This window comes from Lepidochelys kempii, chromosome 4 (assembly GCF_965140285.1).
Source record: "Lepidochelys kempii isolate rLepKem1 chromosome 4, rLepKem1.hap1, whole genome shotgun sequence".
Lineage (NCBI taxonomy): Eukaryota > Metazoa > Chordata > Testudines > Cheloniidae > Lepidochelys > Lepidochelys kempii.
Window position 1 is genome coordinate 141,462,501 of NC_136383.1, and position 26,947 is coordinate 141,489,447.

The following is a 26,947-nucleotide window of genomic DNA, read 5'->3' on the forward strand; positions in this document are numbered from 1 at the left end:
GGAGAAGCCCCAGCTCAGAGAGACCCTTCGGCAGCAGACGGGGGGTCAGCTCCCAGCCCCGGCACAGCCAGAGCAAGACCTGGGTCCATGCCCCAGGGGAATGCCAGGGGCAGCAGGGCAGCCCTCTCCCAGCCCAGCCAGTCCCCAGTTCCTGGGACAGCCCCTTCCCCAGCCCCGCAGTGCCCAATGCCGGGGGCAGCCCCTCCCCCAGCCCAGCGAGTGCCCAGTTCCTGGGGCAGCTCTTACCCAGCAGCAAATTGGTAAGAAGAAAAGGGCCCAAGTAGTTGGTGGCGAACGTCTGCTCCAGCCCCTCGGAGGTGATGGAGAACGGCAAACCTGGAAGAGAAGAGGGGACTGGCACAGCAGGCCCTGGCTGGGCAGTCGGGGGTGGGTGGCTGTGTGTGCCATTTGGATTCGTCCTCCCCAGAAGCACAGTTATCACCGTGGTTGATACCCTCTAACAGACTGTCAGACCAGGGAGGTCATAAAAACTCTCCCCCGCGCAAGGGAAAGGGAACAAGGGATGGTGTCACCATGGAAGCCTCACGCAATACTTGCTTGCAGTGTAGCTGTAGCTGTTTCGGCCCCAGGATATTAGAGAGATGAAGTGGGCACAAGGCGGCTGAGGTGGGTATTGGTCCTATAAAGGCCTCACCCATCTTGTCTCTTTACTTAATACTTGACATTTCAAAGGTTTTCGCTGTTTTCCCCTCTTTTCTGTATCTTTAATAACCGGCTAAACGGATGCTTAATGGGGTGTTTGCCAGGGCGCTAAGCAGGCTGAGGTCTGTGTGTACCAAACCCCAGACCTGGTTTAAACACGGTATAATGTGGCTGGGTTACATTAAGACCTGTAGCCCATATAGTTAATCTAAACGAATACATTGCTGGCACCCAGTGTGGGGCTAGAGGGTTAAACCCCTGGAGGTTGCTTTCCTGTACCTGGAGGTTCTTCGAGATGTGCGGTCCCGGGCCGTATCCCACGCGCGGGGGACGCATGCAGACCTGCATGCCCTGTAGCTTTCCTCCTGCTCCAAACTGAGGGCACAAAAGGCCGTGCAGTCTGATGCCTCTCCAGTTCCTTCTCTTACAGCAAATCCAGAGAATCGGCAGTAGAAGGGATGGAGAGTGGGTGTGGGATACAGACGGGACCACACATCTCAAAGAACCTCCAGTTACAGGTAGGTCATCTCCATGTCTTCTTCAAGTGTGCAGGCGATGAGCAAGCAGGGAGCAAACAGGAGGTGGGTGGGAGGAGGCAGAGTCTTTGTAGTACCGCCGTGCCCACAGCTAGACCTGCCGTAGAAGGCTGGACCAAAGCATAAGGTCTCATGAAGGCGTGTGGGGCGCTCCAGGAGCCTGCTCTACATATCTCTAGTCGGGGTACGTCTCTTGGGGTACAGCAGAGGTTGCTTGAGTTCTGGTGGAATGGGCCCTGACCCCTTCTGGGGGAGGCACGTGGGCTGGTTGGTGACAAAGAATAAGGCAGCCAGGGATCTATTTCAAAAGCCACTGCACAGATAGAGCTGGACCCCTTGATCTCTCTGCTATGGAACAAATAGTTGAGGTGTCTTTTATCCTTTGTAGATAAAAGGCCAGTGCCCTTCAGACGTCCAGAGAACACAGCCTCCTCTCTTAAACTGAGGCCCACGGCTTAGGAAACAAATACTGGTAAGTGGATGGTTGGACTCGTCTGAAACGACTGTAGGGATGAATCTTGGTGTGGGCGCAGGGAGAACTTTTCTTTACTGAAGGTAACGTCTGACAAATCCACCGTGAGCGCTCCCAGCTCCCTGAATTCTGGCTGATGGTCTTACGACTAGAAAGGCCACTTTCATAGAAAGATGGGCCACAAAGCACACGTCTAGAGGTGACTTCTCCTTTTCTACATTGATACAAGCAGGGTCCATGTTACACCCTTACGCTTTTTGTTATTATCCTGAACCTTGTACTGGCAAGTTCGAGCAAAACATCCCCATCCATTATCCTGTTGGTCCCCCCTTACCTTTGGAGATTCCCTCTCCCATCTCCTAGGAATGTCTTCAGGCCATTTCTCTGGGTGCTACTGCGCGATCCTCTCCAGTCAGGAATGTGCTTACTTGGGGCTAGCTCATGCCTGCCCCACCCAGGCCTACTCTGCTTCACGGTCTCTCCTTCATACAGTTAGCTGTGCCAGGGGCTCCAGCAAGGCCTACAGGGAGTTCTGCAGGCAGGGCTGGGCAGACGTGGCTGGTATCTGGGCGCAGGGGAGGGGGGTTCTGCAGGCAGGGCTGGGCAGACGTGGCTGGTATCTGGGCGCAGGGGAGGGGGGTTCTGCAGGCAGGACTGGGCAGACGTGGCTGGTATCTGGGCGCAGGGGAGGGGTACTGCAGGCAGGGCTGGGCAGACTTGGCTGGTATCTGGGCGCAGGGGAGGGGGGTTCTGCAGGCAGGGCTGGGCAGACGTGGCTGGTATCTGGGCGCAGGGGAGGGGAGGGGAGTTCTGCAGGCAGGGCTGGGCAGACGTGGCTGGTATCTGGGCGCAGGGGAGGGGAGGGGAGTTCTGCAGGCAGGGCTGGGCAGACGTGGCTGGTATCTGGGCTCAGGGGGAGGGGTACTGCAGGCAGGGCTGGGAAGACTCTGCTGAAGGCCTGTCCCCATCCCTGCGCGATGCCACCAACCTGAGACTCCGGCGTTATTGACCAGAATGTCCAGCCGCTTCTCCTCCTGCTGGATCTGCTTAGCAAACCGCCGGATGGAGGCCATGTTGCTGAGGTCCACGATCCTCAGAGGCACGTTTGGGTTCCCGGTGGCCCTCTGGATTTCCTCCGCGGCTGCCTGCCCCTGCTCTCTGCTGCAACAGGCGAGGATGGTACGGGCATTCCTGTGGGCCAGGTCCAAGGCGACGTATTTCCCGATGCCTGTGGGCACAGGCCTGCGTCACATGGTGCTGGTTACGCTGGCTGCTCTAACGGCCCCTTCTGCCTCCAGAACTCAGCCCCTTTGTTTGCCCCAGTGCCCGACACCTCTCTGCCATTCCCTGCCAACATCCGCCCCCTCCCCGGCGCGAAGGAGCAGGTCACTGGAGAGCGAGGAGGGTGCGGGACACAGCCGGGGAGGTCCTGTTTTCTTGCAGGCATCTCAGAAGAACTGGGCTTGCAGGAAGGGTTGAGCGGAGGGCCCGGGCAGTGGGGCAGGAAGGAGAGGGAGCAGGGGGGAAGCAGACAGGGAGGAGCAGGGCTTCCAGCAGTGGCCAGGCTGGAGCAATGGCAGCGGGAGTCCTGCAGATCCCAAGGCAACCGTGGGAGGTGGTGGGAAAGGGGTGAGGAGCCTCCCCCCAACAAGGGAGTAGGCCCCGGATGCCCTGCCCGTAGGAACAGCCACCCCCGGGCCCAGTGGCAGGGCTGGCTGCCCAGAGGGGCCGAGCAGCGGCACTGATCGACCCGCACGGCGTGGGGCAGTCAGAGCATCTCGGAGGACACCTCTGCCCCAAGGAGCAGAGGGGTCTCGGTGCTGGCCCTGGGGAGCTGGGCCCCCTGCCTGCCCTGCCGGCGAGGGGCAGCACTCAGCTCCCTTGGGCCTGGACTCAGTGTGGGGAGGGGAGAGTGGCCAGATGGGGCCCCGGGGGAGTGGGGGGAGGACAGCCAGACAGGATCCTGGAGGGGGAGCGGGAGGACAGCCAGACGGGGCCCTGGAGGGGGAGGGGGAGGATGGCCAGATGGGGCCCTGGAGGGGGAGGGGGAGGGCAGCCAGACGGGATCCTGGAGGGGGAGCGGGAGGACAGCCAGATGGGGCCCTGGAGGGGGAGGGGGAGGACAGCCAGACGGGGCCCCGGGGGGGTTGATGAGGAGGATGGCCAGATGGGGCCCTGGAGGGAGAGGGGGAGGACGGCCAGACAGGGCCCTGGAGGGGGAGGGGGAGGACGGCCAGACAGGGCCCTGGGGGGTGGATGAGGAGGATGGCCAGATGGGGCCCTGGGGGCGGGGGGAGGACGGCCAGATGGGGTCCTGGAGGGGGAGGGGGAGGACGGCCAGACGGGGTCCTGGAGGGGGTGGGGGGAGAACGGCCAGACGGAACCCTGGAGTGGGAGGGGGAGGACGGCCAGACGGGGTCCTGGAGGGGGAGGGGGAGCGGGAGGATGGCCAGACGGGGCCCTGGAGTGGGAGGGGGAGGACAGCCAGATGGGGTCCTGGAGGGGGAGGGGGAGCGGGAGCGGGAGGACGGCCAGACGGGGCCCTGGAGTGGGAGGGGGAGGGCAGCCAGACGGGGCCCGGGGGGTGGATGAGGAGGACGGCCAGACGGGGCCCTGGAGTGGGAGGGGGAGGACGGCCAGATGGGGTCCTGGAGGGGGAGGGGGAGCGGGAGCGGGAGGACGGCCAGACGGGGCCCTGGAGTGGGAGTGGGAGGGCAGCCAGACGGGGCCCGGGGGGTGGATGAGGAGGACGGCCAGACGGGGCCCTGGAGTGGGTGGGGGAGGACGGCCAGACGGGGCCCTGGAGTGGGAGGGGGAGGACGGCCAGATGGGGTCCTGGAGGGGGAGGGGGAGGACGGCCAGATGGGGTCCTGGAGGGGGAGGGGGAGCGGGAGGACGGCCAGACGGGGCCCTGGAGTGGGAGGGGGAGGGCAGCCAGACGGGGCCCGGGGGGTGGATGAGGAGGACGGCCAGACAGGGCCCGGGGTGGGAGGGGGGGAGGGGGTTTCACTATGTGGGTATTCACTGCGTCACCCCAGCTTTAGTTGCCTTCTCTCCCTCAACTGTTCCCCCCACCGGCCTCTCCCTGCCCCGGCTCCTCACTCAGTGCCTCCGGGGCACCCCAGCCTGGACTGCCCAAACCCCCCTGCCGGGCCCAGCATGAGGCAATCGCTGGAGGGCAGCCAGCCGCCTGGCCCCCCCGGGCGCTCGGCCCACGCCCCCCCACTGACCCAGGCCGGGGGCAGGCTGCGTCAGCGGTGTGCGGGCCAGGGCGCCCCCTCCCCACGGCGGTCACAGGCTCAGGCGGGTTGGTGGCTGCTCCATGCAGGTCTCTCAGATTTGGCAATCAGCCCCCCTTCCCACCCACTGCCCGTGGGGGTCCAAGCTTCCCGGTGTGCCAAAGGGGGCAGAGGTCCAAAAAACAGGGGTGAAAATAGAGCCTCCGGGGCCGGGGGGGGTGGGGGTGGGAGCGGGCAGGGAAAGCGAGCAGCCTGCCGGCTCCATTCTGGTTTCTGACTCTTGGCTCCGGCTCTGACTCTGGCTCACCCTTCGGCTGAGGCTTCGGCTTCTGATTCCAGTTCTGCCCTTCAGCTTGGCCCCTCGGCTCTGACACCAGCTTCACCCTGAGACTGGCGCCTGACTCCTGGATCTACGCTTGGCATTTCCCCGGGCTTCCACCAGAGCCGCCAGGCAAGGCCCTGGCAGCTTGCAGTTCGAGCAGCCCGGAAAAGACCAGGCATAGGAAGGGTGCAGGCTGAATGACGTGGAGGTCCCTTCTGGAACCACCACAGCAGGACCCGTAGGTGCAGACCCTGTGGGTGCTCCAGCCCTGGAGGCGTGGGGTGGAGGGGGGCAGGAAGAGGCGGGGCAGAGGGGGGGCTCGAGGAAGGGGTGGAGCAGGGGGTTGAGCAACCCCCGGGGGAGAGGCAGTTGGCACCTCTGTCGGCACCCCCTCCCAGTGCCTGGTAGTCCAAAGTGCAGCCAGCCGCTGGCAGCACTACTGGCAAGGACTCAGAGGCTCTTTTACAGCTGAACTAGCTGGGGTGGGACCACTTAGCCGAGGGGCCCGGAGCGAGCCATGCATCGGGCCTGGCAACCGACTAACAGAACGAGGGCAGGCAAAGACGTGTATCAGCCAACCCCCGCTGAACCAGTCCCTTCCCCCCATATGACTCCAGGTAATCTGCCAGACCCCGAGCCAACGCAGAGTGACCAAATTCCATCCCAGCTCTCCACCGATGAAACGGACCGGCACCAAACCCAACCGAGAACCTCTGCCCCTCTGGGTCAGACAACTCCAGGACCCAGGTCCAGCAGCAGGGCCGGAGCTGGGTCAGTACCTCACTCCACCACACCATGAGCCACCCCACTGGAATCCTGACACCCCTAACCGGAGCACCGCTCCACTTCGTCTGACCCTCCCCTTCAGCACCCTGCAATGCCCAGCCTCCACTTGGAGGCATTGGTCGACTCGGACACAGCTGGTAACTTCATTGATCAAGAAATTGTCAAGGGTCATCGGGTTCCTACCCTCCACAAGGACTCCCCTCAGCTCGTTGAGACCATCAAGGGGTCACCTCTCTCTTCAGAGCCCGTCACCTATCAAACAGCACCTCTGGAGATCATCACCAGCAGCGGTCACCGGGAATCATGGAGTTCAGGGTGATCTGTGCCCCACATTCACCAGTTGTCTTTGGTGCCCCTTGGCTTGTTGCCCATGACTCCCTAATTGGCTGGTAATCGTTGTTCACTGCAGTGCCAACGAGAATGCCTCCTGAGCCCCTGTCCACAGTCAACCATGCTCTGTGGTTCACTCCAACCCCCGAGACTCCAGGAGAGGCAAGCAGCAGGCCAAGCCACACCGAAGATTCCTGTCAAATACCTGGAATTTGCCAAGGTGTTTGACAAACTGAAGTCAGACCCCCTACCACCCCACTGCCATTACAACTGCCCTATTGAACTCAGCCCGGGAACAGAGGTTCCCTTCGGATGCATTTATGCTCTCTCTGAGCCACAGCTCCAAGCCCCCTGGGAATAGCTAGAGGACAACCTGCAGAAGGACTTTAACCTTGGTGGCACTATATTCTTGGTAACCAAGAAGGATGGTTCTCTCCAACCCTGCATCGAAGACCTGTCACTAAATCAAATCACAGAATGCAATAGGTATCTCTGTCCCCTTATTAAAGAGTTCCTGCAGAGACCCCTCTTCTTAAATGTACTCCTGGGTGGAGCAGATAGCATGGTCAGAATCAGCGAGGAGATGAGCCCGAGAGCGCTCTGAATGAAGCACTACCATTTTAAATATTTGATCATGCTGTATGGCCTCTGTAATGCTCCCACTACCTTCCAGCGTTTTACAAATGACATCGTTAGGGACATCCTTGATCAGTCATGGTCATCTAGGGGACATTCTCATCTTCTCTGCAAATCAAGAGCTCCGTGACTGCTATGTATGTATCATTCCAGATAGACTTCGTCAGAACTAACTCTGTGCCAAGCCTGAAACGTGTGAATTTGACAAGGACACAGTGGAGTTCCTAGGTTACATCATTTCCCCAGCAGAACTAACCCTGGACCCCACAGGATAGCAGCAACCACAGAGTGGAAGGCACCCTCTAATGTGCTGGGGGTTCAACGATTCTTGGGCTTTGCAAACCTTAACCGGCAATTAACAGAACAAGGAGTAACAGTCTCAAGTTGCAGTGGGGGAGGTTTAGGTTGGATATTAGGAAACACTATTTCACTAAGAGGGTGGTGAAGCCCTGGAATGGGTTACCATCCTTTTTAAGGCCTGGCTTGACAAAGCCCTGGCTGGAATGATTTAGTTGGGGTTTGGTCCTGCTTTGAGCTAGGGGTTGGACTAGATGACCTCCTGAGGTCCCTTCCAGCCCTGATATTCTATGTTTCTATGAATTCATTAAGGGGTTTGTTATGCTGCACTCCATATGTTTTATGGAAATATCCTAATGAGTGTGAATATAATGTAACTGGAATATGCTTCATGCAAAAGGTCTCTTGTAAAATATCATTAAAAAGATTATAATCTACTGAGTGTGTTCACCCAATTTGTTTGCATGTTTCACTCTTGTCTCTGAAGCTAGAAATATAAAGTTTCAGAGTAACAGCCGTGTTAGTCTGTATTCGCAAAAAGAAAAGGAGTACTTGTGGCACCTTAGAGACTAACCAATTTATTTGAGCATGAGCTTTCGTGAGCTACAGCTCACTTCATCGGATGCATACTGTGGAAACTGCAGCAGACTTTATATACTATATATGCATCCGATGAAGTGAGCTGTAGCTCACGAAAGCTCATGCTCAAATAAATTGGTTAGTCTCTAAGGTGCCACAAGTCCTCCTTTTCTTTTTTAGAAATATAAAGTATAACTCTGAGGTATGATTGTAATTATGCAAAGTGTGGGCCATTGATGGTGGTTTAGAATCTTGATGGCTCCCATTGACTAGGACAGTTGGCTGTCAATGGCTCTGTTTACTTGCAAGCCTTCCTGCGTATGTGTAAGCCAGCCCGGGAAGAAATGGAGGTTGGAGGGGTCTCACAGGACATGTGGTCAGGTCACATGATGCTGAAATCCATCTTAAATCTGGTACGTTTCCATTTAGAAGGACAGGTGGGGACCCAGAGAGACAAAAGATTCCCGCCTTGGGCCAAAGCTATAAAAGGGGGTGCAACAGAACAAAGGGGGCTGCCAGTCGTGAGAAATCCCCTAGTTACCACCTTAGCTGGAACTAACAAGGACTGTACCAGGGGAAAGGTCGGGCCCAGACTAGGAAGGAGTCTTCAGTCTGTGAAAGAAGCTTATTGGAACTAGGCAGTCGCCTAGGGCACCAAGTGGTTGGGGGCGCCAAAAAGCGGTGCCCGGGCTCGGCAGGGAGAAGCCGCCTTCCGGAGGCACCGGAGAGCCAGAGCGTTGGCTTGTGGGGGCGGCGAGCCCCAGCTATGGAGGAGTCGGTGCGGCGCGGGGGGGAGCAGCCCTGCAAAGGCAGTGGTGCTGCTACCAGGGAGCGGCCATGCTCCCCGCCCCTTCTGCCCAGGCTGCGGCTCGGCACCCCCCCTGGGGGGCTCCTGCAGGCTGCAGAAGATTCACGTGGGCAGCTGCCCCCATGCACCCCCGTCGCTGCCCCTCCGGCTCACATGCCCAGGAGCCGCAGAGGCCGAGCGTGGCGAGTTTAGCCTGGAGGTGCACAGGGGTTGGCGCATAAATGCATATTTAGGGTTCTTCAATAACTTGATATCCCATCACATTGCATTTTTGGCCTTTTGTGTTTGAAAAGCAAATTCTGTGTTCACCGTTGAAAATCTTGGTTACGTTCCAGAACAATGGCACAGAATTCAGAAGAAGCCCTGCCTAGATTATAGTTTATCATGCAAGATGGGAATATTCTTCAGATTTCAGATAAAAAAAGACCAATTACATGGTTGAGGAGTAAATATAAAGTATTTTAATGTGTTTACAGAAAAGTGAGTTTGTTTATACTTGGACCGTCACATCTTAAAAACAGTCGTGTTTTACTAACTGTAATATTGTTAAAAATTCACAAAGAAAGAAAATGATTCTGAAAGTTGAGGATGGAAAAAACAGCCATACGTACCACTGTTTGCCTATGCACCTGTTATAGCCTGTATTTAGACTACTGCATGCCACAAGTGGCCACAGCAATGGTTCCCTCAACCCACCCAGCAATACTGTTAACCTATCCAACTATACTCTCAGCCCAGCAGAAGAATCTGTCCTATGTCGGGGCCTATCCTTCTGTCCCTCCACCCCCACGAACATGATACAGTTCTGTGGTGACCTAGAATCCTATTTTCGACATCTCCGACTCAAGGAATATTTCCAACACACCTCTGAACAGCATACTAACCCACAGAGACCTTCCTACCAAGACTACAAAAGGAAGGATTCTGGGTAGACTCCTCCTGAAGGTCGAAACAGCAGACTGGACTTCTACATAGAGTGCTTCCGCCAACGGACACAGGCTGAAATTGTGGAAAAGCAGCATCACTTACTCCATAACCTCAGCCGTGCAGAACACAATGCCATCCACAGCCTCAGAAACAACTCTGACATCATAATCAAAAAGGCTGACAAAGGAGGTGCTGTTGTCATCATGAATAGGTCAGAATATGAACAAGAGGCTGCTCGGCAGCTCTCCAACACCACTTTCTACAAGCCATTACCCTCTGATCCCACTGAGGGTTATCAAAAGAAACTACAGCATTTGCTCAAGAAACTCCCTGAAAAAGCACAAGAACAAATCCGCACAGACACACCCCTGGAACCCCGACCTGGGATATTCTATCTACTATCCAAGATCCATAAACCTGGAAATCCTGGGCGCCCCATCATCTCAGGCCTTGGCACCCTGACAGCAGGATTGTCTGGCTATGTAGACTCCCTCCTCAGGCCCTACGCTACCAGCACTCCCAGCTACCTTCGAGACACCACTGACTTCCTAAGGAAACTACAATTCATCGGTGATCTTCCTGATAACACCATCCTGGCCACTATGGATGTAGAAGCCCTCTACACCAACATTCCACACAAAGATGGACTACAAGCCGTCAGGAACGGTATCCCCGATAATGTCACGGCTAACCTGGTGGCAGAACTTTGTGACTTTGTCCTCACCCATAACTATTTCACATTTGGGGACAATGTATACCTTCAAATCAGCGGCACTGCTATGGGTATAGAATCATAGAATCATAGAATATCAGGGTTGGAAGGGACCCCAGAAGGTCATCTAGTCCAACCCCCTGCTCAAAGCAGGACCAATTCCCAGTTAAATCATCCCAGCCAGGGCTTTGTCAAGCCTGACCTTAAAAACCTCTAAGGAAGGAGATTCTACCACCTCCCTAGGTAACGCATTCCAGTGTTTCACCACCCTCTTAGTGAAAAAGTTTTTCCTAATATCCAATCTAAACCTCCCCCACTGCAACTTGAGACCATTACTCCTCGTTCTGTCATCTGCTACCATTGAGAACAGTCTAGAGCCATCCTCTTTGGAACCCCCTTTCAGGTAGTTGAAAGCAGCTATCAAATCCCCCCTCATTCTTCTCTTCTGCAGGCTAAACAATCCCAGCTCCCTCAGCCTCTCCTCATAACTCATGTGTTCCAGTCCCCTAATCATTTTTGTTGCCCTTCGCTGGACTCTCTCCAATTTATCCACATCCTTCTTGAAGTGTGGGGCCCAAAACTGGACACAGTACTCCAGATGAGGCCTCACCAATGTCGAATAGAGGGGAACGATCACGTCCCTCGATCTGCTCGCTATGCCCCTACTTATACATCCCAAAATGCCATTGGCCTTCTTGGCAACAAGGGCACACTGCTGACTCATATCCAGCTTCTCGTCCACTGTCACCCCTAGGTCCTTTTCTGCAGAACTGCTGCCTAGCCATTCGGTCCCTAGTCTGTAGCTGTGCATTGGGTTCTTCCGTCCTAAGTGCAGGACCCTGCACTTATCCTTATTGAACCTCATCAGATTACCCGCATGGCCCCACAGGATGCCAACATTTTTATGGCTGACTTAGAACAACGCTTCCTCGGCTCTCGTCCCCTAACGCCCCTACTCTACTTGCGCTACATTGATGACATCTGCATCATCTGGACCCATGGAAAAGAAGCCCTTTAGGAATTCCACCATGATTTCAACAATTTCCATCCCATCATCAACCTCAGCCTGGACCAGTCCACACAAGAGATCCACTTCCTGGACACTATGGTGCTAATAAGCGATGGTCACATAAACACCACCCTATACCGAAAACCTACTGACCGCTATTCCTACCTACATGCCTCCAGCTTTCATCCAGACCACACCACATAATCCATTGTCTACAGCCAAGCTCTACGATACAACTGCATTTGCTCCAACCCCTCAGACAGAGACAAACACCTAAAAGATCTCTATCAAGCATTCTTACAACTACAATACCCACCTGCTGAAGTGAAGAAACAGATTGACGGAGCCAGAAGAGTTCCCAGAAGTCACCTACTACAGGACAGGCCTAACAAAGAAAATAACAGAACGCCACTAGCCGTCACCTTCAGCCCCCAACTAAAACCCCTCCAACGCATTATTAAGGATCTACAACCTATCCTGAAGGATGACCCAACACTCTCACAAATCTTGGGAGACAGGCCAGTCCTTGCCTACAGACAGCCCCGCAACCTGAAACAAATACTCACCAACAACCACATACCACACAACAGAACCACTAACCCAGGAACCTATCCTTGCCACAAAGCCCGTTGCCAACTGTGTCCACATATCTATTCAGGGGACACCATCACAGGGCCTAATCACATCAGCCACACTATCAGAGGCTCGTTCACCTGCACATCCACCATGTGATCTATGCCATCATGTGCCAGCAATGCCCCTCTGCCATGTACACTGGCCAAACTGGACAGTCTCTACGTAAAAGAATGAATAGACACAAATCAGATGTCAAGAACTATAACATTCAAAAACCAGTCGGAGAACACTTCAATCTCTCTAGACACTCGATTACAGACCTAAAAGTGGCAATTCTTCAACAAAAAGACTCCAAAAACAGACTCCAACGAGAGACTGCTGAATTGAAATTAATTTGCAAACTGGATACAATTAATTTAGGCTTGAATAGAGACTGGGAGTGGATGAGTCATTACACAAAGTAAAACTATTTCCCCATATTTATTCCCTCCCCACCCTCCACTGTTCCTCAGTCGTTCTTGTTAACTGTTGGAAATGGCCCACCTTGATTATCACTACAAAAGGTTTTCTCCCCTCCTCCCCCCTCCCTCCCCCCGCTCTCCTGCTTGTAATAGCTCACCTTAAGTGATCACTCTCATTAAAGTTTGTATGGTAACACCCATTGTTTCATGTTCTCTGTGTATATAAAATCTCCCCACTTGTATTTTCCACTGAATGCATCCGATGAAGTGAGCTGTAGCTCACGAAAGCTCATGCTCAAATAAATTGGTTAGTCTCTAAGGTGCCACAAGTCCTCCTTATCCTTTACTATGTAGCAATTTAGTTCCTAGCACAATGGGGCCCCAACTTGGCTGACGCCTCTGACAATACAAATCTTTAAGATTAATATTTTTAAAACACAGGGCCCTGGGAATTGTACTCCATAACTCCATCCAGAGCAGCAGCGTTTCTCCAGCCCCCATGCTTCAGGCACTGAAGCATGTGAATAACTTTAAACAGAGCAGGACGGCTCATGGGGTTGAAGTTCCGCGAGCGCTTCAGTGCTGTATTGTCTAATCATCAGCTCGTAGATGCAATGGCATTTGACGTGCTCTTTAACTATAAACTGACAGATTCGTGTTGTCCTGCACCCTAGGACCCATAGGACGTGGTTGCAAGTCGTCCTGCTTCAGGGACTCACTCTGGGGACCCTTGGTGCATAAATTCCCTCAAAAGGTGCTGGGCTTCAGACTTGGTCATGTTCCCCTTACACCTTTCTCCACAGTGGTTGCAAATATGGTAGCCTGTCCTCGAGGGATGGTGTACCATGCACACGCCCCATCCCTGCTCGCTGGAGTTCTTGGGAGGCAATGTGCCTATTCCATTGAAAATGAGGCATATGGGTGTCATGTTGGCCCAAGGATATGTCTATGTAAGAGCTAGCTCTTCTAGATGTTCCTCTGAGGTGCCTTGCAAGGGAGAAGAATTTGTGTGTTGCAGGAATTCGGAGGAAAAGCTGAGAATAGAACGTGGATCTGCTCACTCCCAGGGACGTGACTCACACACAAGACCTTCCTTCTTTGCAGCATGTATGATTTACATTATAAGAGAAAAAGACTTATAACCCAATAATAAAATATCCCCTCTGCCCTTGTATTGTATGATTGTATTCATTACTGATCATTAAGAAATATCTTTTTAATAATCAAGACGTAACAGGTGCAGTTAGAGTTATAAAGGCCTGTTGGGATTTGCCCCTCAATGAACTGATGTGCGGGGGTGGGGGTGGGGCACGCAAGGTGGAAGTTTTGCCTAGGGCGCAAAATATCCTTCATCGGCCCTGATTCCTCATCAGACCCTTGTGCCCCCGACACACCTGCTCAGAGAGCCTCAGGTGCTCTAGGAAATGTGAAATGAGTGGGAGCGATGCAGAAACGGGGGGTTGGTCCAATGGCACTGCCTGGGTGAACCTGAGAAAGACACTTCATCTACTTTGGACCTCAGTTTCCCATCTGTACAATGACAAAAACAGCCCTGCCCTCCTTATGGGGGTTGAATCTATTAATGGTTGTGAGGCTCAGATTCCCCAGTGAGGAGGGCATTTACATTGGAGAGAGATCAGAGAAGAGCCATGAGAATGATTAAATGATTAGAAAACCTGCCTATAGTGACAGACTCAAGGAGCTCAAAGAGAAGGTTAAGGGGTGACTTAATTACAGTCTGTAGGTACCCGCACGGGGAGAGATTAATAAGACTGGGACTGTTCAGCTTGGGAAAGAGGAGACTAAGAGGGGATATGACTGAGGTCTATAAAATCATAACTGGGGTGGAGAAAGTAAATAAGGAAGTGTTATTTACTCCTTCTCATAACACAAGAACCAGGGGTCACCCAATGACATTAATAGGCAGCAGGTTTAAAACAAACAAAAGGAAGTATTTCTTCACACAACACACAGTCTACTTGTGGAACTCCTTGCCAGAGGATGTTGTGAAGGCCAAAACCCTAACAGAGTTCAAAAAAGAACTGGGTAAGTTCATGGAGGATAGGTCCATCAATGGCTGTCATAGGCGCTCACTCCGTGGGTGCTCTGGGGCTGGGGTCCAACAGGGGCAGGGAGGGGGCGGAGTTGGGGCAGGGACTTTTGGGAAGGGGTTGGAATGGGGGTGGGAGGGGGTGGGGCAGGGGTGGAGTCAGGGCAGAGCCAGGGAGCAAAACTCATTGGTCCCAAGGAAGGAAAATCACTATAGCAACAGGGGGCCTTGCTATGAAACTTTGGGTTTGTCCTGCCAAGACTTCCCTGGAGCATCATGTCACGACCGACGGATCCCGGCTCCTCCCTACCCGCGATCAGCCTAGCTGGCCACTAGATTGATCCGGACTCTGGACTGGTAACTAGAACCTCGACTGGCAGGACAGTGTGTGTGGTGTGACTGAATGCATATGCTAATTGCTGTATCTTCAGTAAACGCAGCATATTGCCTTTTCCCCTGAAGCAAGGTCCTGTGTGCTCCTTATTTCTACACTACAAAGTTAAGTTGACTTAAGTTACGCCGACGTGCAGCCATTTCTGTAAGAAAACCGCGGTCGCATGCCACGCTATGCTCTTGCGTCAGTGCACTGTGGGTAGCTATCCCGCTGGCCGCAGGGTGCTTTGGGAAGGGTTTGCAATGCCTCATGGGGCAGCCACAGCATCAGAGGATGAAGGTTTCTCAGTCCCATTGTTCCATGGGCAGCCTACTGGATTGCCAGCCGCTTTTCAACTGCCCTGGTAACCTGCAGCCCAGCCATCTCTGTCAGGAAGCCTGGGCCCTGCACTGTGCTCAGAATTGTGCTGGGCGTTATCCGCACAAGGCTAAGCGGAGCCCAAGGGGAGGCTATCCAGCCGGAGATGCCTTGAGCAAGCATGGTAACCGTGAGCCACGGGGCGTGTGTTGCTGCGGTGTGCGGAGCCTGGCACTGTTCGTTTGCACCGAGCCAGGAACCTGTAACGATCGCTGTGTGCACCCGAAGAGCAACACGTTGTACGCCACTCTTCCCATCAGCCCTCCGTAACATCACCAAACCGACATCGCTGAACAGCAACAGGAGAAATGGGGGGGGAGTGTGTGTGCGTGTGAGAGAGAGACGGTGTGTGTTGGGGGGAGCGAGTGTGTCGGCACGCTGTCTCTTTAAATTCAGCCAGCAGCAACCAGGCCTGAGGTAGAAGCTAGTGCACAGACAGCTGGTGCCCCCCCGCCCCCTCACCTCCTCTCAGCAGCGACTGGTACACAGGGGAGGGGGGCACCCTGCAATCAGCCCCCGCCCCCTCCCCAGCTCTGCACAGCCCAGCCGTGTCTCTCCCCCTCCAGGCCACAGCAGCCCATCCTGCCTGCCTGCTGCTGTGGTCCTAGCGGGATTCTGCACTAATGCTCTGATTCCAAGATTCCCTCCGCATCCTCCCCACAGACCCAGGAGATTCCCCCCCACCCCCCGGCGTGCGCTGCCGGGCTCAGCGGGGGCAGTAGCTAGGGGAGCGATCAGCAGCAGCAGACCCGCCGACAGCAATTCTGAAAGGAGAGGGGCACCTGCCTATGCACGTGGATGCGGGGCAGCCGAGTTCACAACGGTCACGGTGGGCTTTGTGGGATACCTCCTGGAGGCCGGTTACAGCCATGTAACGAATGCACCCAGTGCCTACACTGACATTTCTCCATCGACTTTGCTGCAAAAAGCTCTCTGCCTCTTGGCAAGGTGGCTTGGTTTTGTCAGCCAGGCAGGAGAGTTTTGTCGACGGGAGGAGCATTGTAGCGCGTACACCTCCACGGCTTTGTCGGCAAAAGCTGCCTTTTGTTCACAAACCTGTGCAGTGCAAGGCAAGGCCTAAGCCGACTGGAGAGCTCTCTGCCAGTGTGGGGTGGACGCCCCATCACACATACTCCCCCTCAGGACTGGTACCCTTGGGGAGGGGGGTGGGATTATCACCTCCCCTGTTTCCCACTCAGCTGGACCCACAGGGCATCCCTCTCCTGCCTTGTCCCTTTCAATAGGAAACAAACATTTCCTTTTGTGATGTTGCACACCTCTATATGATTTTATGAAAATATGCTAATGAGTGTGAATATAATGTAACTGGAATATGCTTCATGCAAAAGGTCTCTTTTGTATCTGAAACTAGAAATATGAAATATAACTCTGAGGGCCTACTGTAATTATGCCAAGCGTGGGCCATTAATGGTTTGGAATCTTGATGGTTCCCATTAACCAAGACAATTGACTGTAGATGGCTCTGTTTACTTGTAAGTCTTCCTGTGTAGTGGCAGGTGGGTAATGAACTCTTACAGTGACATGTGATCTTGTCACCTGACCTGCAATCCATCTTTAATCTGGTGCTTTTCCATTTAGAAGGAGGGGTGGGAACCGAGAGGGACAAAGGATTCCCGCCTTGTGTAAAAGATATAAAAGGGGGTGGAACAGAACAAAGGGGACTGCAGTCATGAGAAATCATAGAATCATAGAATCATAGAATATCAGGGTTAGAAGGGACCCCAGAAGGTCATCTAGTCCAACCCCCTGCTCGAAGCAGGACCAATCCCCAACTAAATCGTCCCAGCCAGGACTTTGTCAAGCCTGACCTTAAAAACTTCTAAGGAAGGAGATTCTACCACCTCCCTAGGTAACGCATTCCAGTGTTTCACCACCCTCCTAGTGAAAAAGTTTTTCCTAATATCCAATCTAAACCTCCCCCACTGCAACTTGAGACCATTACTCCTCGTTCTGTCATCTGCTATCATTGAGAACAGTCTAGAGCCATCCTCTTTGGAACCCCTTTTCAGGTAGTTGAAAGCAGCTATCAAATCCCCCCTCATTCTTCTCTTCTGAAGACTAAACAATCCCAGCTCCCTCAGCCTCTCCTCATAAGTCGTGTGTTCCAGTCCCCTAATCATTTTTGTTGCCCTTCGCTGGACTCTTTCCAATTTTTCCACATCCTTCTTGTAGTGTGGGGCCCAAAACTGGACACAGTACTCCAGATGAGGCCTCACCAATGTCGAATAGAGGGGGACGATCACGTCCCTTGATCTGCTCGCTATGCCCCTACTTATACATCCCAAAATGCCATTGACCTTCTTGGCAACAAGGGCACACTGCTGACTCCTATCCAGCTTCTCATCCACTGTCACCCCTAGGTCCTTTTCTGCAGAACTGCTGCCTAGCCATTCGGCCCCTAGTCTGTAGCGGTGCATGGGATTCTTCCGTCCTAAGTGCAGGACCCTGCACTTATCCTTATTGAACCTCATCAGATTTCTTTTGGCCCAATCCTCCAATTTGTCTAGGTCCCTCTGTATCCTATCCCTCCCCTCCAGCATATCTACCACTCCTCCCAGTTTAGTATCATCCGCAAATTTGCTGAGAGTGCAATCCACACCATCCTCCAGATCATTTATGAAGATATTGAACAAAACCGGCCCCAGGACCGACCCCTGGGGCACTCCACTTGACACCGGCTGCCAACTAGACATGGAGCCATTGATCACTACCCATTGAGCCCGACAATCTAGCCAGCTTTCTACCCACCTTATAGTGCATTCATCCAGCCCATACTTCCTTAACTTGCTGATCCCCTAGTTACCACCTGAGCTGGAACACGGGCTGTACCAGGGGAAAGGACTGGGCCCAGACCAGGAAGGAGTCTAGCCTGTGACAGGTTTCAGAGTAGCAGCCGTGTTAGTCTGCATCCACAAAAAGAACAGGAATACTTGTGGCACCTTAGAGACTCACAAATTTATTTGAGCATAAGCTTTCGTGAGCTACAGCTCACTTCATCAGATGCATATCGGAGCTGTAGCTCACGAAAGCTTATGCTCAAATAAATTTGTGAGTCTCTAAGGTGCCACAAGTATTCCTGTTCTTTTTGCAGTCTGTGAAAGAAACTTATTGAAACATCTCTGAGGGGGAGATTTTATCTGTATTCAGTTTTATTACTGTATTAGGCTTAGATTTGTGTGTTTTATTTTATTTTGCTTGGTAATTCACTTTGTTCTGTCTGTTACTACTTGGAACCACTTAAATCCTACTTTTTGTATTTAATAAGAATCGTTTTACTTAATTAACCCAGAATATGTATTCTGGCGGGCAGAGGAGGGGGCAAACACTGTGCATCTCTCTCTATCAGTGTTCTAGAGGGCGAACAATTTATGAGTTTAGCCTGTATAAGCTTTATACAGAGTAAAACGGATTTATTTGGGGTTTGGACCCCATTGGGAGTAGGGTATCTGAGTGCTGGAGACAAGAACACTTCTTAAGCTGTTTTCAGTTAAAGCCTGCAGGTTTTGGGGGACGTGGCTCAGACCGGGGTCTGTGTTTGCAGCAGGCATGAGCGTCTGGCACCACCAGGCAGGGCACTGAAGTCCCAGGCTGCCAGGGAACACAGGCTCAGAGGTAGTCCCAGCACATCAGGTGGCAGCTCCCAAGGGGGTTTCTGGGATCCAGGCCGTCATGCCTCTCTCCTCTCTGGTGTACCGGGTGTCTCTGGAACTCTCGATAACTACTGCCGCTGCACCATAATCTCCAGCAAGTGAAAGCTAATGTACTCAATGCTTTTTTTGCCTCTGTCTTCATGAACAAGGTCAGTTCCCAGACTGCTGCGCTGGGCATCACAACATGGGGAAGAGATAGTCAGCCCTCTGTGGAGAAAGAGGTGGTTAGGGACTATGTAGAAAAGCTGGACGTGCACAAGTCCATGGGGCCGGATGAGTTGCATCCGAGAGTGCTAAAGGACCTGGCAGCCGTGATTGCAGAGACCATTGGCCATTATCTTTGAAAACTCGTGGCGAACGGGGGAAGTCCCAGATGACTGGAAAAAGGCTAATGTAGTGCCCATCTTTAAAAAAGGGAAGAAGGAGGATCCTGGGAACTACAGACCAGTCAGCCTCACTTCAGTCCCCGGAAAAATCATGGAGCAGGTCCTCAAGGAATCAATCCTGAAGCACTTACATGAGAGGAAAGTGATCAGGAACAGTCAGCATGGATTCACCAAGGGAAGTTCATGCCTGACTAATCTAATCGCCTTCTATGATGAGATTACTGGTTCTGTAGATGAAGGGAAAGCAGTGGATGTATTGAATCTTGACTTTAGCAAAGCTTTTGACACGGTCTCCCATAGTATTCTTGTCAGCAAGTTAAAGAAGTATGGGCTGGATGAATGCACTATAAGGTGGGTAGAAAGTTGGCTAGATTGTCGGGCTCAACAGGTAGTCAATGGCTCCATGTCTAGTTGGCAGCCGGTATCAAGTGGAGTGCCCCAGGGGTCGGTCCTGGGGCCGGTTTTATTCAATATCTTCATAAATGATCTGGAGGATGGTGTGGATTGCATTCTCAGCAAATTTGCGGATGATACTAAACTGGGAGGAGTGGTAGATACGCTGGAGGGCAGGGATAGGATACAGAGGGACCTAGACAAATTGGAGGATTGGGCCAAAAGAAATCTGATGAGGTTCAATAAGGATAAGTGCAGGGTCCTGCACTTAGGACGGAAGAACCCAATGCACAGCTACAGACTAGGGACCGAATGGCTAGGCAGCAGTTCTGCGGAAAAGGACCTAGGGGTGACAGTGGACGAGAAGCTGGAGATGAGTCTGCAATGTGCCCTTGTTGCCAAGAAGGCCAATGGCATTTTGGGATGTATAAGTAGGGGCATAGCGAGCAGATCGAGGGACGTGATCGTCCCCCTCTATTCGACATTGGTGAGGCCTCATCTGGAGTACTGTGTCCAGTTTTGGGCCCCACACTACAAGAAGGATGTGGATAAATTGGAGAGAGTCCAGCGAAGGGCAACAAAAATGATTAGGGGTCTGGAACACATGAGTTATGAGGAGAGGCTGAGGGAACTGGGATTGTTTAGTCTTCAGAAGAGAAGAATGAGGGGGGATTTGATAGCTGCTTTCAACTACCTGAGAGGTGGTTCCAGAGAGGATGGTTCTAGACTATTCTCAGTGGTGGAAGAGGACAGGACAAGGAGTAATGGTCTCAAGTTGCAGTGGGGGAGGTTTAGGTTGGATATTAGGAAAAACTTTTTCACTAGGAGGGTGGTGAAACACTGGAATGCGTTGCCTAGGGAGGTGGTGGAATCTGCTTCCTTAGAAGTTTTTAAGGTCAGGCTTGACAAAGCCCTGGCTGGGATGATTTAATTGGGGATGGGTCCTGCTTTTGAGCAGGGGGTTGGACTAGATGACCTCCTGAGGTCCCTTCCAACCCGGATATTCTAGGATTCTCCCGCAGGTACCAGTTCGCCTCCCACCCTCTGTGCTGATTTTCTAGCACCTGCCTCAGCAGGGCCTGGATCCACTCTGGCTGCTTGTCTCTCCCCTTCTTTGGGGGTGACAAGTCTGGGAACAACAGCCTGGGAAGGTTTTGCTGCCTTCTTCAAAGAGTGCCTCTGCCCAAGGCAACTCCATAGTCTTTTCTCTTCCTACCACACCTCAGGGTTGCCTGTCCTGTGCCACACTCTTCCCTTCTGTCAGAGGTGACTGTGCGATATAATCTCTTTCCGTTCCCCTTCCTCTGGGCCAACTACCCGGTACTCAGTCCCCCACACCATCCCCTTACCTCTGGGCAACTGAATGCCCATGTTCTCCACCACCTTGTCACAGGGCGCAGCCCTCAGCACCAGACTGGTGCCCCCTCCTGGCAATGCTGGGCATTAGCTCCAGGCTGACACCCATGGTTTACACACCAGCACTCTGTCTCTGCTCCCGCCTATAGCTCCTCTCTCAGTTCCCAGGATCGCAGCATCCTCTTCTCGACTCAGCTCGCCACCTGGGTTGTCATCTGTGTTTCCCCTTCTGGGTGAGATATCTCTGTCAAACAGTCCAGCCACTTCCCCATTGGCAAGTGGAGGGGGACCCAGGCTTTGTTGTCAGACACCACTGGTGTGGTGCTCTGCTCTTGTTTGATGATGATAACAGTCAGCTGCATGCGTGTGCTCCCTCTGTGTGCTGCCCCGGCTCTGCGCAGATAGCTGACCCAGCAGACCCCGAGAGAACCCCCAGAGTCCACAGCCTCTGGTAAGGTATGAAGGCACCCGGCCAGATTTATTGTCCAACGAAGCCCAGTGATAGTTCCTATAGACTCTACCAGACATATTACGAATATGTGCCCCCTGGCAACGGACACAGCTCAGTCAGGGGCGGGACGCTCCACTGCCCCCTCGGCTGGACAAAGACATCCACTCAGGGATGTATTCTTATACCCAGGTGCAAACAAGTTACACATCACTCCTGATGCATTGAGGTACACCCCTCTACGCATTAGGGTGCTGCCTTTCACAAAACAACTCTACCATATTACCTTCCTGCCCCTGTCCTGAGGATAGGTCAGCCTCTTCCTGTTATCTGGTACTACCCCATTCCCCACAGAGCGTTCGGTACCATCTTGGCACGTGGTCCCATAACTAGTGCCCAGGACCTTGTTGGGATGTGTATTTTTGCAACATCAGCCCTCTTCTTGCCAGATTCTGGGAGCAGGGCCTGCCTCTGGCTCACAGTTTAACTTTGCTTTATGTTAGCAAAGTCTTGACCATTGCTTTAGTTCAGGCCTCCAGCCTCATACCAGGCCTCCGATGCAAGAGTTTCAGGGCCTCATCTTACTACAGGGCCCACCCACTACTCTGGGTCCCAGCCCAGGGACCCTGTAGCTAGCAACCTCCAGCTGCATCTCAAATTCCTTTCACTGCTGCTATGTCTCCCTGGGCCCCTTCCCCATGGCCACAGCACCTTCTTTGCCCTCACCTAAGGGAACTCAGCTGCTCAGTCCCAGGAGCCAGCCACTGTCCTGTCCATTCTCAGCCCTTCAGGGGCACAGTCCTTAATCCCCAGGCTCCCAGCAGCCACTGACCCTGCTCTGCCCTGCAGCTCCCTTTTATATAGACCAGCTGGGCCTGATTGGCTGTTCCTCACAGCCCCTCTCCTACTGGCTGCTATCTACGCAGCCTCCCTCGTGCTCTGTTAACCCCTTGCATGTCAGCGTGGGGCAGATGCTCCATCACATAACCGATTCAGACTTTTATGTCTCTTTACTTGTATTCTCGTCAATCTATCCTTGTGTAGCTAATACACGTCTTTTCTCTAAACCAGTATGTTTGAACTGAGGTGTTTGGGAAGCTCCATTTGGGCTGACAGGGTTGGAGCACATCATTGTCCCTGATGAACGGCTGGCGTTTCTAGGAGCTCGTGTTGAGCGGGAGGGGGCTGGGCCGTGCCAGACACAGGTTGCTGGGGGTGTCTGGGCCTGGGCAGTAGCTGGTGTTGCCCCGCAGTGTAACGTACGAGCGGCTGCCTGCGGCTGCAGACACACTACCTGGGAGTAACTCCCATGCCGTTCGCCAGCCCAGATTCCCCAGGCAGCGAGTGCAATCCTTGTGGAGCATCCCTGTTCCAGTCAGAGAGCAGGTTTCTCAGGCTCCCTGTGTCAGCTGGGAAGAGGTTAAAGCCAAACCCCGAGAAGCCTCGCTCGTCACCCCGATCAGCACATTCCCCTGGGGCTCAGCGCCGGCTTGGCTGCCTGGCTGAGAGCCTGGCTGCAGTTAGAGCAGGGCCCTGTCCCGTGCACTCAGGGCCTTGGTGCTGGGGCTGGAGCGTACAGCCATGCCCCCGCCTGGAGTTCAGAGCCCTGTGCAGGTGCTGCTGGGCTAGGCCGTGGCTTTGGCAAGACAGTCGTTAACCGCAGGGAAAGCCGAGCAAAGGTATTAACACATTGGTGCCTGGAGGGGGCGGAAATCAGCAAATAGCTTCCCTTCTGGTGGCATCGGGGCTCTGAGGCTAACGTCAGGCTGGAGAGGAGCAGGGGAAATTGAGGATTACAGAGGATTGGAACAGGCAGCTAAGGAGTGAGAGGCCCCCCGCCCTCTGTGAGCCGTCTAGCCCTTCCCCGCCCAAATCCTCTATAAGCCATCCAGCCCTTCCCTCCGAACCGCCTGTGAGCCGTCCAGCCCTTCCCCCCCAAGCCCTCTATGAGCCATCCAGCCCTTCACCCCCAAGCCCTCTATGAGCCGTCCAGCCCTTCCTCCCCGTGAGCCGTCCAGCCCTTCCTCCCTGTGAGCCGTCCAGCCTTTCCCCTCCCAAGCCCTCTGTGAGCCGTCCAGCCCTTCACCCCCAGCCTTCTGTGAGCCGTCCAGCCCTTCCCCACCTGCCCAAGCCCTCTGTGAGCCGTCCAGCCCTTCCCCCCCGTGAGCCGTCCAGCCCTTCCGCGCCCAAGCCCCCTGTGAGCCGTCCAGCCCTTCCCCTCCACAAGCCCTCTGTGAGCTGTCCAGCCCTTCCCCCCAGCCCTCTGTGTCCAGCCCTTCCCCTCCACAAGCCCTCTATGAGCCGTCCAGCCCTTCCCCCCAAACCCCTGTGAGCCATCCACCCTTCCCCCTCTGTGAGCCGTCCAGCCCTTCCCCCCCGTGAGCCGTCCAGCCCTTCCCCCCCAGCCCTCTGTGAGCTGTCCAGCCCTTCCCCTCCACAAGCCCTCTAAGAGCCGTCCAGCCCTTCCCCCCCAGCCCCCTGTGAGCCGTCCAGCCCTTCCCCCTGCCCACCAATGCCACAGTATGAACCAGCTGCAGTCCCCTCCTGAGCTCAGCCCCGGCCTGCTCACCAGCCCCACTGCAGCCTCTTTCCTCTGAAACTCCACCTGCCGGGAGAGGAAGTTCTCCCAGGCTGCACTCAGGCAGGCAGGGCCCTGAGGGGACTGGAGGCAGAAGCAGCCCCTGCATGCTCATGTACATCCATACTCATGCACACGCACCCACACACATGCACACGCATGCCCTCCCTGCACTGCTTATTTACATTTCTCTTTTAAGCCACTGATTCTCCCCCAAGCTGGATCCCTACGTTCCCCTCACACGGCATTGCTGCATTAATCCGTCCCTTAGTAAGGCTGTAAAACCCCCTCCCTGCCTGGCTCACGCTGGCAGGAGTAGGGGTCCCGTTTCCTCTCTGTGAGCCCAGCCATGAGAGGGCACCACGGCACACTCCCCCCCGCGGGGCATGTTTCCATCTGGTCTCCCCCTCCTCACAGGCCCAGGGGAGCGGGGCTTTGGAGTCGCAAGGCAGGGGCCCCCCAGCCACCGTCTTCCCCTCTCCCTGCCTGATGGCTGGCTGGGCTGGCCTGGTTCCACTGCGGACAGGGGGTGCCAGGGGAGAGGGATGTATGGAGAGGCTGGCGCCTCCAGCCACTGCCAGTGACCAGCACTAAGAATCCTAGAATCCTAGAATCTCAGGGTTGGAAGGGACCTCAGGAGGTCACCTAGTCCCACCCCCTGCTCAAAAGCAGGACCCATACCCAATTTTTGCTCCACATCCCTAAATGGCCCCTTCAAGGATTGAACTCACAACCCTGCGTTTAGCAGGCCAATGCTCAAACCGCTGAGCTATCCCTCCCCCCAAAGCACTGGCCAGCCCCCCGTCCCGCTGCCCCCATGGCAGCAGCCCTGCCCCAGGTGGCTGGGGCCAGACTCACCGCAGTTGGCTCCGGTGACAATGGCTGTCTTGCCTGTCAGGTCAGTGGGAGACATGCGGGGGTGCCAGGAGCCCTTTCTCCTGGCTCGGAGGAGGAGGGCCAGCACCAACACACACGTAGCCCAGCCCAGGTGGCTGCTGAAGCAGGAGATCTCCATAGCAGGCTGCAAAGCTCAACTCCTCTGGGATGATCAGCGTGGTGAGTTCCCAGGGAGGCTGGCATCAGGAGCAGGGACCCCACCCACACGCCACACCGCAGGCTGCACCCCACGCTCCCTCCAGGTCTGAGCTTCTGCCACACCCCCAGCTGCCTCTGCCAAGAGGAATGTCAGCTGCTACACAGGGAGGGGCAAATGGCAGGCTGGGATGGAAGCCGAGTACACACTGCCTGGCTGCAATGCCTGACCACACAAGCCTCCCTCCTGTGATAATCACTCGCAGTGAGGGGCCCGTGGTTTCCCACTGGGGTCGATTTCCAGCTGGGTCAACTCCCGTGCCCCTGTTGGGGAGCCACAGGGCCCCCAGCACTTCCCCCTGGGGCGATTCCCAGCTGGCTCAACCCCCGTCGGGGAGCCATGGACCCTGGCCCTTCCCCCCCGGGACGATTCCCAGCTGGCTCAACCCCTGTCGGGGAGCCACGGAGCCCGGCCCTTTCCTTTGGGGCAATTCCAGGACGGATCCACCCCATGGGGGAGCCAGAGGGACCCCAGCCCTCCCCCCTGCCTCCGGGGCGATTCCCAGCCAGCTCAACCCCCATCAGGGCCCCTGGCCCTTCCGCAGCAGGGATCCATCTGGCCTGGTCTCCTGACTCTGACACCAGCCAGTCCCAGCCCTTCAGTCTGTGACTCTTTTGCCAGGCGGAGTCAGCAGCAACAAGGGTCAGGTTCAATCTCCAGGGGCCCCTCTTAACCATACAACACAGAACCGGCTCCGTTGCAGGCTGCCCATGACCCCTGCACTCAATACGAAAGTGATCTGTAGCCCAACGCCAGCCGACGGCGATCAGCAGACAGCTGTGTTCAGAAGGGAATACCTAGGCAGCACACATGGGTTTAAGCAAATACGGCCTGGTTCTGAAGCCTTGTCCCCCAGCTCATCACTAGGTGCCAAGGGAGAGCTCACTCACACCCTGCTTTCACAGGGAAGGGAGAAAAACCCATAATGGACAATTCCAGACTAAGCTGTCACAGGTGAGGTGGCCCTATGGGACTTTGGGGCTCAGCCTGCCCCATGCCAGCCTCAGCCCACTGTCTCAGGCAGAGGGGATGAATGCAGGACCCCATGGTGGGAGCATGTGATTCAGAACCAGGCCTGCTGGGGTTGGGGGGAGGAGGGCAGCCTGAGCTCAGCCTGGGGCGGGGCCCTCCTCTCCAGTGCAGGACTCTACCACCCTTTCTGCAGTGCAGGTCTGGCCACGGCAAATCAATTCACACCTCAGGGATTTCCTCAGCTATTCCTTCCTGAATGGCCGGCTGGTGCAACAAGACCCCCTCAGGATCTGAGATCTGCCAAGCATGGACAGGAGCTGTCTCACCTCCTAGATCGAACCACGTGAGAGTGATCGGAAGAAACGGGTTCAGAATTGAATTTCAATTTAGAAGTGTGAGCAACAAGGGTGATGTCGTGGTGGGAGTCTGCTATAGACCACCGGACCAGGGGGATGAGGTGGACGAGGCTTTCTTCCAGCAACTCATGGAAGTTACTAGATCACAGGCCCTGGTTCTCATGGGGGACTTCAATCACCCTGATATCTGCTGGGAGAGCAATACAGCGGTGCACAGGCAATCCAGGAAGTTTTTGGAAAGTGTGGGGGACAATTTCCTGGTGCAAGTGCTGGAGGAACCAACTAGGGGCAGAGCTCTTCTTGACCTGCTGCTCACAAACTGGGAAGAATTAGTAGGGGAAGCAAAAGTGGATGGGAACCTGGGAGGCAGTGACCATAAGATGGTCAAGTTCAGGATCCTAACACAGGGAAGAAAGGAGAGCAGCAGAATATGGACCCTGGACTTAAGAAAAGCAGACTTTGACTCCCTCAGGGAACTGCTGGGCAGGATCCCTTGGGAGAATAACATGAAGGGTAAAGGAATCCAGGAGAGCTGGCTGT

The 26,947-nt window shown here is 54.6% G+C and overlaps 1 protein-coding gene and 1 long non-coding RNA gene across 2 annotated transcripts in view; one reads left to right on the forward strand and one right to left on the reverse strand.

The window, feature by feature from the left end:
* Positions 1-25,088, reverse strand: part of LOC140910938 (retinol dehydrogenase 13) — a 41,475-nt gene extending 16,387 nt beyond the window's left edge. Inside the window, exons 1-3 of the mRNA XM_073343128.1 lie at positions 24,845-25,088; positions 2,660-2,899; positions 247-336 (exon numbers count right to left, since the gene is read on the reverse strand). Coding sequence (XP_073199229.1) covers positions 247-336; positions 2,660-2,899; positions 24,845-25,001 — 487 coding nt within the window. The 5' untranslated portion in view covers positions 25,002-25,088. The remainder of the gene's footprint in view (positions 1-246; positions 337-2,659; positions 2,900-24,844) is intronic.
* LOC140910939 (uncharacterized) lies at positions 16-7,835 on the forward strand. The gene is made up of 3 exons (XR_012158799.2): positions 16-1,181; positions 1,588-1,671; positions 5,850-7,835. It is a non-coding gene; the product is annotated as an uncharacterized LOC140910939 (long non-coding RNA).
* Positions 25,089-26,947: the final 1,859 nt, after the last annotated feature.